This window comes from Symsagittifera roscoffensis, chromosome 2 (genome assembly GCF_963678635.1).
Source record: "Symsagittifera roscoffensis chromosome 2, txSymRosc1.1, whole genome shotgun sequence".
Classification (NCBI taxonomy): Eukaryota; Metazoa; Xenacoelomorpha; order Acoela; family Convolutidae; genus Symsagittifera; species Symsagittifera roscoffensis.
This window is the reverse complement of record NC_087063.1, coordinates 78,289,898-78,301,436: the sequence shown is the minus strand read 5'-3', so window position 1 is coordinate 78,301,436 and position 11,539 is coordinate 78,289,898. Positions and strand designations below refer to the sequence as shown.

The window sequence follows — 11,539 nt, the reverse complement described above, 5'->3', positions numbered from 1 at the left end:
TTCATTCACTCTCTTCATTATACATTCTTGGTTCGCATGCAATGGACATTTAGTTACATCAAACTTTTTCAAGTTCTCCACTCTGAAAGTCTGTGTTCAGAGGCAAAGCGTAGCCAAGTTTCTTTCCCCTCTGTATTGTCACTGTTGTTGCTTCTGTGTTCAATAACACACTCACACACAGTCCGCTCTGAGTGAGTGAGAAGCTTCTTCCTAAAATAGCCGAGCTTTTACTGTTTGGATTTGTTACCAGACACACCTGTCTGTCATTGCTGAGTTCATTCAAGTTCCTCATCCTAAACGTCGCTACTACGGCTTGGTTTGGTTTTAATCTAACTTTTCGATCCAGAAAAATCGGCACCTTGGCCTGGTTAATTAAGATCTTATTAAGGGGTCTCTTTTCATACTTTCTCTCAGGATCCTTGATCCTAATCAACCCGTCATTGAGATCGACCGTGACGTCAAAATTGCGCACGAAATCCCTTCCTAAGATGAACTGATCGGATTCGTCCAAATTCTCCACTACCAGGAAGCTCATCCAAAGATGTCTTCCTCCGAGTTGCAGTGAAATGATCGGGATTCGTCCAGTCACATAGATCGCTCCCTGATTGGCAGCTGCCAACCTGATGTTTGTCGGTATGAGATCCGACCTTTCGAAACCCATGTCGGTCCCAGTTTTGACTGGCATGACACTAACCACTGCTCCCGTGTCTAGCAATCCCTTTACTGAAAGTTGCCTGCCTTGCACGTTCAGCATGTGCGCAGCCAGATCGGCCTCGCAACCTATATGCACCGCATTTTGTTCGAGCATCGCGTTGTGTCCGATTCGTCTAACCTTCAGCTCCTCTTGACCAATGTATATCCGGCCAATCTGATCGTTCGCATCAGTTATGTGAGCTTTCGTGTAGATATTGATGCCATCCACATTCATTAGGATCGGGTAAGGGCCATGGACATCGATATAATGTCCATCCACTTTCATCAGCCTCGGACCTCCCGTTGTGAGCAGCGCTCGCACTGCCCTGGAGTCCAGTTTGAGATTTTTCTCCTTCAGGTAGTCGGCATAGATGTCCAGGTGGACTAGTGTAATCTCTGATGGTTCACTCAAGTTCTTGACCACCTGGTGCCCTGCGACTGAGATGATGGACATTATTTTTGTCCCCTCTTTCGTCATGCCGAAAGTTTTACCAGATATAACGTTCAGTTTTAGTCCTTGTTTCCTGGGTTCCTCTTTGTCTTCTACTTTCGTCGTTTTACCCAGAATATTAAAACTTTCCCGAAGATCTGTGCTCTCCAGCTCCGACCTTACCCATTGCTCCACTTCTTTCGTGGCTAGATCCTGTTTGACATTCTGCAGCGCTGTTTTTGCCGCAGGCCGTAATCCACCTTGAGTGGTCTAGACGACTCTGCCTCGAGGTTCGAGGCTACCACCTCGTCAGGCAGTGTCTTTACCTTTTTGGTCATGAAGGTGCTCGGTGTCGTCTCCTTCCTCCGAGATTCAGCCTCGTTCATCAGACGTGCTCGACTGGCCTTGACACCCGAAAGCGCCTCTTCGTGGCGGGATGTTTTGCGTCCGCTACTGCATCCCAAAATTGAGTACAATCCGACTTGAAGTGTCCCTCCAAATTACAGAAGAAACACATCGGACCATATTTCATGATGAGCCCTCTGACGTACTCTTCATGATCCTCGTCGGTCGCGTCGGCGTCCTCGAGAAGGTAGCCTATCGCCTTCATGTTCTGTTTGTATGCAGAACACGCGGAAACGTGATGATCCATCGAACCACAATTCGCACACGACCTCCTCTCATCCATGTCATCGCGAGGTTTGTACCAACTGGAATTCGCACCAGTGTTTGTCCCGCTATAGTTGCCATAATTGCTGTAACGGTTTTGCGCCCTCGGTTTTATGAGTAAATACTCGCGTGACTTCATACGCAAATCGTCGGGCGTGGGTACCTGGTCAAGTGACAGGGTGAAGTGTGTGGCCAACATCGTCTTCAACTCCTCACTCCTTACTCCGTCCATGAACTTCGAAGCAATCGCCAAGTTTCGCTCGGATATTTTCTCATCTGGGTTGCTTCTCCTCCTAAGCAATTCAAGGTCGTCCGAAAATTTATCTATGGATTCGTCATCTCTTTGACGCCTCTTTTCGAACTTCACCATAGCCTGGTGCCCTTGTACTCCAGAGCCGAAACGATTCAACAGGATGTCGAATATCTTGCGAGCGCTGTCTCTCTCATTGGCTCTTTTCGCCATTACACAACTTAGTGCAGTACCCTCCAGGTTGCTCGTTAGCGCGCTGCACTCTTGTTTCTTGGAGAGATTCTCTTTCTCAAAGTGTAACTTCATCACCTCTATCCAAGTATCAATGCAGCCGTCTGTCTCGTCTTTATATGACTTCGGCTTTTTCAGTGTCCTTCTTGACCTCTCTCCTCTCTCGGTTGACTTCGAGAGCTTGGTGATGAATGTTTCGAGAGATCTGTTCAGGGGCTCAAACATCGAGGCATACATCGTTGTGTCCTGTGAGACTGTAGTCAGATCTGGTACTGAACTGACTTGTGGCACAGTTGGCAACCTTGTCTCCGGGGTGGCATCTGCCTCCGGCGGGACTGGATTCGTCCAGCCAGGCCTCGACGGGGCTGCCCTTGGCCGCTCCTTGTTTCTAGGTTGGTAGTTCGTTCTCGAGCCTTGCTGGGCTCTGGCATTGCTGCCCGTACCATCTCCATCATTCGCATGGCGTGAGCGCTCCCTTGGGTTGGAACGCTCCTGCCAATTGCTCCCATTCAGGATCGCGTCAAGCTTCCGCATCATTAAGTCAGACTTTGCATCTAACCTTTTCTCCAGGCTAGTCATCGTGTGGGCGTAGGTACTATCATGATCGTTCAACAATCGTTCGATCTCCCTGGTCATCCTAGCCTCTCTTTCGTATGACTCCTTGTTTGCCTGTGCCAGGCTCTCCGCCAGGCATTGATCGGTGTTGCGAATCAACTGAGCCTGATCAACCCTCGCCTGCGACTTCACGTGCGTTAGTTCGTCTCTCAGATTCTCTTGACTTTTGTGAGCTCTCTCATCAACCTGATCTATTCTTTTAGTCATGTCCCGTCTCAGTTCATCTAGACCATTCATTACGCCAGCGAACATGTCACTTATGTCGCCAGTAGCCTCAAATGACGGGGTTAGTCCCAGAGAAGATGAGGTCAACTGCGGCTGCAGCCTGGTGATTGATGACGCACCGCCTTTTTGCTTGCTCATCGACGTCATTAATCTGTCGAAGCTTGATGACGCTCCCATCGTTATCCCATCTGACATGGGCCTGGTCGGCGAGGCTGACGACGCCTTCCTGCTCATATCGTTCCTTGGGCACGGTGTGAAGTTCACATCCGGATGGGCTATCTCCAGGTAGTCATAACTGGAAGTTAAACCTACAGTTGGTAGTGACGCCATGCGCTCGTCGTACAAAGACTTCCAACTCTTCTTGGCCTTCGAATCCGGTTGTTCTTCACTCGGGCTTATACTCGACATCATCGCGTTGTTGCTCTGCTTGGCCAGAGATGAGTGGGTACTAGCCGAATGTGAATATTCTCCCCTCCACCTATGACTCTTGGTCTCCGATTTGGACATTCCCTTGAATAACACTTCCTCTCGCGGTTCGACCTCGGAACGCTCCGAGGTCTCCTCCGTCCTCTCGACTTCCTCCCGCTCGAGGTCCTCGCTCGGCTCAAAGTCGGGTCGAATGAGCGTCTGCTCTCCCTCGTCAAAGGGGTCCACAAGCGTTTCGCTCGCGGTTCCGGCTTCGGCGCTCCGCCTTTGATCGCCATCGAGGTTTTTCTCGCTCCTTAATCTCAATTCGCTCACTGAAAGATCAGGTTGACCTTTAGTCAATTCGGTTTCAGCAAACACGTCGGAGGCGCTGCTAAACGAGGACTGGCCACGCCTAGTTTTAAATTTTTGCGTGCTGCCCTTGCTCAGCCTGGGAATCTTAGTAGTCGATCCTAACGAGTCCCTGCGCTGCATGCTTTGTAACAAAAAAAAACAATATTCGTATGTCGAAAAGTCAGTATCAATCTCTTAGGTTTCTCAATGACAATCTTAGTGACTCAGCTAGAGTTACACACACACAGGGTCTGCTCAGTATTGATATAATGCTAACTCAACCCTGTCGTATAGTATAACAGTATCACAAAATTTTCACAAGATATAATCAACACACAAAACACAATAGATAATCAGATAAGAAAATCCTACAGGTGACAGCGACCTTTTGTCAGTATCAAATTATTGCCACACAATTTATCAAGTCACTGCTTTGTTAAAATTAAACAATCTTTGATAAAAAGCAGTGATGATCCAGAAACAGATCAGTAAAACTTAGTCTTAAAGAAAAAGACTTCCCCCAATCGGAACGATCCGAAAGAACAAAGCCCAGGACACAGTCTTCTCAAGTGGGTGTGTATTTGCCTAATACACCCACCGAGGTCTTCTTTTAGTTGCCCTGCGATTGCCGGAGCTGTCCTATTAAGTGGCTCAAGGCAACCTCTGATCGAAAATTTCTAAAGTCTATGAAAAAGCTCTCCCACACCCGGACTGCTCCAAGTGCACGAGAGTAGGGAACAACTTTTCTTCTCAAGTGAGTGTGTATTTGCCTAATACACTCACCGAGGTATTCCTTTATTTGTTCCCGGATTGCCCGAATTTTCCTATTAAGTAGCTCAAGGCAACCACACAACCAAAATCACAATCAGGAAAAAACATTTTTTTTTTCGGGTACTTCTGATACACCCGATCTAGAATCCAAAGTTGATCACGAATTTCCGGGTCAAAATGGGCTCTTATGATCCTAATAAGCACGCCTAATATCTTAATACTATTTTAATTAAATGGATATTTTCCGTTTCCCAAATTGCCACAGAAGGTTTCCTCAAGTTTCTAACAAGGAAGGTTCTTTAGAAGGTTTAAGACACTCCGGAGGGTTACTTCGGAGGGTTGTTAAGACACTTAGCCTACTTCGGAGGGTACCTTAATCACCCAAGTTACTTCGGAGGGTCCCCTTAAATTTACTAAGGAGGGTCAATAAAATGCTTAATATGCTCCGGAGGGTTACTTCGGAGGGTACCTCCAAAATTCTCAAATTTCTGAGCTTCACTTAGAAGGACCTTCAATTAACTTCAGGAAGCGTCAAAACAAGCTAAATTCTATATGGGGGCTGTCTTAACTTCTTTGGATGATCTCGTGGAAATTTTCCACTAAGGAGGGTTGCTAAGGGGTTTAGCTGATTCCGGAGGGTTACCTCGGAGGGTTCCCCAAAAATCAAGAAAAAAGGTTATGTTACCGCGATAAAGTCTCCAAAAGCGGTCCACCTGACTTAAAACTAGGTTGGCTGACACGGTCAACCTTCCCAGCTGGATAAAAAGGTGTTTTGATAAAATTTTCTGCCGCTCGGAGGGTTACCTGTAATTTGGACCCTCCGAACCAACAAATTCTAAAAATTTTTTCTTTTCCGAGATTATCAACCCAAAAACGGTTGCGGTCCGGAAAAGTGGTCCAAAACGTCGTCCAAAAATCAGTTGGCTAGTCTTTGAGAAATTTCCAAAAACGTGTTTGTCCAAATGGCCTTTTTTCACCACCTATATAGGTTCTGAGAATTTTTTTCCGCAATTCCTATCAAAACTGCCTAAAAATAATTAAAACGAGCGTAGTAGTCCTGTACGGCACTGGAATAGTGCAAAAAACCGGACCAAAATTGGTTTGGAGACAAAAATTTGGCCAAAAACTATCAAATTTGGACCATCCGGTTCCTACCTTTTCCAATCCTTAAGTCGTTAGCTCTATCCACGGAGCTAATCGGAGGGTTACTCAAGAATTTCTCTAGTAATCGAGCACGTTATGCTAATATGCTCCTAACGCAAAAAATTTTGTTGCTCTAACCCCAAAAACTCAAAAACTCGATCCCCAAAACAGATTGACAAAATTCAGAAGATTATCAAAATTTTGATCAAAAATTTTCGTTTTTTCTAACTTCTACTGAGTCTTTTCTCACGCGGTCTCTTTAGTTAGGGGGATCAAACTACGTAGCTACTCCCTAAATAAAAGCTTTTTGCTGTTCGGAAAAGCTCGGATATTCCAAAAATTTGGGGGTCTATAGTTTGTCGAAAATCAGTAATTTTTGTAGAAATTTGGGTGTTTCTTGGGTCTGAGTAGGAGATAAGTTATATATAATAAGGATAATAACCTATTAGCAGTTGTTAATAAATATTAATATACCCTCCTTTGCACCAAAATACCCGAATTAAGACCCTTAATTCGGAAATTTGTAATCGATGGAGGGTACAATCGGTCCGCGCCAATCGTGCACCCCACCATTTAAGTTTTAATGAAATAGTACCCGAACGATACTAAAATTGCTTCAACGATACCCAACAGTCGTTGCGGATGTTGTCCCTGATGTCCCTGTTGAGTGTGGAACACGTTGATCAGCTTGCCACTCTACCCTCCGGTCACCGGCAAAATCACCAATAACGTGCTTAAACACTCAAATTACACTCGAGGGAGGGTATCCAACCCTTCACCAAAACACAATCTCTCTATTAGAAATGATATAAATCAATCTGAAACAACAACAAATAGGAAGGTCAGATCACATCTCGTCCGGAAATAACATATAAACTGTCACTTTATGTTTTTTACTGTTTTTGGTCTTTTTTGGATTTTTTACTGTTTTTTGTACTTTTTTGTTTTCAAATAAATTTATTTTTTGGCTTTTTCCTGGTTATACACTATTTTTGTTTGGTTTTACGCTTTCTCTTTAATTGTTTTTGGTCCTGGGACCTGAGGACAAGCGGGCTCTAGATTTCCCACCTAACCCTCTGGCCCCCGGAATTTTCGGTGTTAACTAAGTTAAAAAGCTAAATAGTACTAGACGGAGGGCACCTTCCCCCCAGTACATTAACGGTCATTAAGGCCTCTAACTCGGGCATACGCCCGGAGCGGAGGGTTCGTCGCTGAAACGCTTGCTGATCATGATGGTCTTATGCCTTTGACAGGCCCACCCAGGAGCGCCATAAAAACGTCTATGTAACATTCGCCCAAATACTACACAGCGAGGGAGCGTAGAAAAAGTACCTATTAACGACTGGCAGGCGTCAGTTACCTTAATCCTACTCGTTTTTCACCGTCTCGACCTTGCCAGTTGATTTTCTGGTCTGTTTAGGGCTAAGTAAAAGGTTACTATTTTCAGGCCATCAGTCAAACGACTTTTGATCAGCTTTCGTTTACATGCGAACACAACCACATAGCTGAGTCTCGGATCCTCAGACTACGTGATTGTCATTAAAAACACGGCTCGAACAACCTATTTTAATATGTTTTTGTGTGACAGTTCTATATTAAATCCATTTGAGATGGATTGACCCTTTCCTCTTTCTAGCTACTCATATTCTCAAATATCAAACTATACCGGTGTTAATATAAAGTTTCACGACATCCAAGTAGCTATACAGTCAGTTTTATACAGTCCCTTCACATAAAACAGTCTCTGGGGGACCAAGCCTCCGCTCCCGTAATCTTCCTGAGATAACAATCTTATCTCTTCCATTTTGTGGTACGGGAGGGTTCCGTGGAATATTCCTTCCCCACTGAAGCTTCCTTCTCCACTAATATCCACTGATAAGGGTCTTATCGTATGTTGTTGCCACGATAAGAAGCTTCGTATTTCTCGTCTCTTGTGCGACCGTTTTTCACAATATTTGTCGTTGTTCTGTTTTTTTTCGTCGTTATTCGTCAAAATGGCCGTCTTTTTTGTGTTTCTGAGAAATATTCCCCTTCCGATCGAAATTTTGAAAATAAAAATTCTAGAATATTCCTACCCTCCTTCGCAATACTTTTTCGTTAATAAGGCCTTTATTCGTTCTTTTTCGTGTCACCGGAAGGTTGCGCTGTGCCATCTGGCAGAATGGCACAGATTTTGCACATCCGTCAAGTTGGTAAGATTTTTGCTCGTTTCATTCTGTGTTGTGGATTTGTTCAATCCAAGTCTGAGGGAGAGATTTTGATACTGGTTGAAATCTGTTTCTTGTGGTCATTGAGTCAAAGTCTAAGGGAGTGAAACTTATATTTTGTAAGAGAATCAAACATAATCTCCTATATTAATTACTTTTTTTTCTTAAATCGCAACTCGTAGGTTCTAATTGATTTTTTTGAAATTGTAAATTAATTTTTTTTAGTTTAGAGTTTCATAATCAATATGTACTCAAATAACATCATATTTATCGAAAACAACTCATCGAGATAGTAACCTAATTGTTGACACAAGAAACTGCTTGTAATTTTTTTAGAGCTCGTCATGTTAGTTTCTGAACTGTTCCTGTACATTTTTTTGTTCAACCGTATACTGAGTATCCTGGTCGGCAAACTGTTTTTGTTCTTTCTGTGACTTGTGCTTAAAATACTTTTTTTAGTACCGGATACAGAGTTTCCTGGTACGCATGAATTTTTTACTTTCTACTTCTAGCAGTTTTTGTTCAATTAACATTACTTTTATCTGATACCGGGTATCATGGTTTCTTGCTGAATTCTAGTTATGTAGTACAGTACGAGGCTCTAGTTGATTCAAATTCTGACGGAATTTCAATTGGAAAATTCGATTGAGAATTCGAAGAACCCGATTTTTTTTGAATATTCTGGAATTTGCTAGTTCAATCTAGAATATTCGATAGAAATCTTACTATTACTGATACCAACTGTAACCAACCTCGACAGCAAAAAGATTTCAGCAATCGTTTCGTTCAAACAGACATTTACTCTCAAACTACTGAAACAGAATTTGAAACTCAACGTTTTATTACCTTTTTTTTGTTGTAACAGAGAAAATTCAAGTCCTCAAATAATTACAGATGGTAGCAATGGGAAGGGATTTCTATGCAATTCTGGGGATTAACAAATCCGCCACTGAGGATGAAATCAAGAAAGCGTACAAGAAATTAGCCATGAAATATCATCCTGATAAAGCTAAGGATGAAACGGCCAGGGCTAAGAACGAAGAAAAATTCAAGGAAGTCTCAGAGGCGTACACAATCCTGTCGGACAAAGAAAAACGAGAAATCTATGATAAATATGGCGAAGATGGACTGAGGCGCGGAGAAGGTGGACCTGCCGGCAACCCCTTTGGCAATGGGCGTAAGTTGATAAGCCATTTTATATCTAGGTAATTGATGACTTTTAAAATGCGAAATGAATGAACTGGCTCGTAGCAATTATATTTTTAATGGCATTTTGCGCTAAATATTTGTGTAATGAGATTTGTATCTGATCTGGAGTATATATTATTTCAGATACTACCTTCACCTATTCGAACATCGACCCGCACGAAATTTTCAACGGCGTGTTTGGACCGAATTTCAATATTTTTGCAGACAGTTTTTTTGAGGACATGGATTGCTCTAATGGTCAAAGTGGTGCTCAGTTTGGACAGCCATTTGGAATGGGAATGGGTGGTAACTCGTTCTTCAGCATGACCGGAGGACCTCAAGGGCATCGTGGACACTCATTAAAAAGGCAGAAACCTCCGGTTGAGTACGACCTGAAGTTGAATTTGGAAGAGCTTTATACTGGGTGCCACAAAAAAATGAAAATAACTCGACAGAGAATAAGAGATGGAACACGACGTAGCGAAAGCAAGGTTCTTGAAATAAACATTAAACCTGGTTGGAAAGCAGGAACTAAAATAACTTTCTCAGGAGATGGCGATGAAGACGAGCACCACTCAGCTGGAGACGTTATATTCAAAGTGTGCGAAAAACCTCATTCTGTTTTTGAACGTGTAGGAAACGATTTGGTATATACACACAAACTGCCGTTGCGTGATGTAAGTTTATCTATTGATAGCTGTGAAATCATAGCCCATTATCGGAGTGCGGTTTGTATTTAGACAACCGCATATTCATACTCGTCAGTATTTAGACAAATACTGTATGAACCAATCAGAATCGAGATTTATTAATTTCTTCCTTCTCTCGACTCTGATTGGTTAAAACAGTACTTGTCTAAATACTAACGTGTCTGAATACGCGGTTGTCTAAATACTGCTACGTAACCCCCAAATCATTCCCTCCCTAGGAAATCATAGCCAAAATAGTAGAAGTTGTAGTAGAACACGCTTCGGTTCAGCAATTGATCTAGGGAATTTCAGCCTTATACAGTCCTGAGTTTATCTCAGTTTTTATTATATATATATATATATAGCAGTCCAATCGTTGAATGAGAACGGAATTTTAAAACACTGCTTGAACGGCTTTATTCGATAAAGCTAAGAAGTTATTGCTTCAAGTAATAGTAAGAACGTTGAAAATGACATTCTGATTATTTTTCAGGCGCTTTGTGGTGGATCGTTTTTCATTCCAACAATTGACGGAAGCCGCGTACAACTTCGCATGGACGATGAAGTTATTTCTCATAAAACTGTGCGGAGAATCGGTAATCAAGGAATGCCTTTGTCAAAGACACCAAATCAGCGAGGAGATCTAATTGTCAAATTTGATGTCATTTTCCCCTCAAAACTTTCTTCAGCGGCAAAACAGCAAATACAGAGAACCATTCCAGGTTCTTAGAGTCTGCTTTTGTTGACTTCAATTTAATGACTGAAATTTAATTTACTTTTGTTGCTCTTAAGCAGTTTGTAAAGTGTAATAAGTTAGTTAGATCTGCTAATTTGCATCGATATGATATTGAAATGAAATTATTTTTTATTCGTTTTATATTTAAGTAGAGTCAGCATTGAAAGCTCACTTGAAAGGAATTAACAAGACTGCTCGTATCATGGTAAAGCCTTGAATGTTCTGACTGTATTTTGAGGTATTCGGAGTACTGTTCGTTTCGAAAAAAAAGTGACATTGTGGAAAAACATCCCTCCGCAAACTAGATAGCTTTAAGCATATTTATCGGACTAAGTCTTGAATTGTTAAAACTAATCAAATTTTCAAAACTGTATTTGAATTGACAAGAGCAAACCAAAACGATAGCAATTTTTCAGAGCTCAATTTTTTCAAAATAAATTCAAGACCTTAGCTTTAACTTTTTCATTCAGCAGCGATTTGAAGTGCAATTTTTCTATAAAACACCAAAAAAAGTATGAAACCGCAAAACTTCATAACTATTTCTGATTCGTTTCAGATAGAAATAACGTTTTATTTCGCAAATTTAAGACGTCCGATAAATTTGTTAAAAGCTATGTTTCGCTTGTAGCAAATTAATAAGTAGACCACAAAGCTCGGCTCAACTCAATTTGGATCGTTTTCTAAGATGGATTAAATTTCCGCTATTGCATGTTTAGCACGAAATATATTGCGCGTTAATTGTCCCAAATTGGCTATTTTTAAACCCCAATAACTTCACGAAAAGTAAAACACAGTTGAAATATCTGAAGTTTGAGCTTAAGACAAAAATAATTTTCGAAATGTTTTAAAACTTGTCACAATGTTTGTTGAAAGTCAAAAAGTTTGTCTAGCAAAAACCACCCTGAGCACAAACATTCCACCATTTTCTTCGAA

General features: G+C 42.0%; 1 protein-coding gene across 1 annotated transcript; it reads left to right on the top strand.

Moving 5' to 3' along the window:
• The first annotated feature begins 8,724 nt into the window (after positions 1 to 8,724).
• LOC134839368 (dnaJ protein homolog 1-like) lies at positions 8,725 to 10,738 on the top strand. The gene is made up of 3 exons (XM_063854893.1): positions 8,725 to 9,170; positions 9,326 to 9,858; positions 10,364 to 10,738. Exons 1-3 carry the CDS (start codon positions 8,888 to 8,890, stop codon positions 10,598 to 10,600), a joined length of 1,053 nt encoding a protein of 350 aa, XP_063710963.1. The 5' UTR covers positions 8,725 to 8,887; the 3' UTR covers positions 10,601 to 10,738.
• The last annotated feature ends 801 nt before the right edge of the window (positions 10,739 to 11,539 follow it).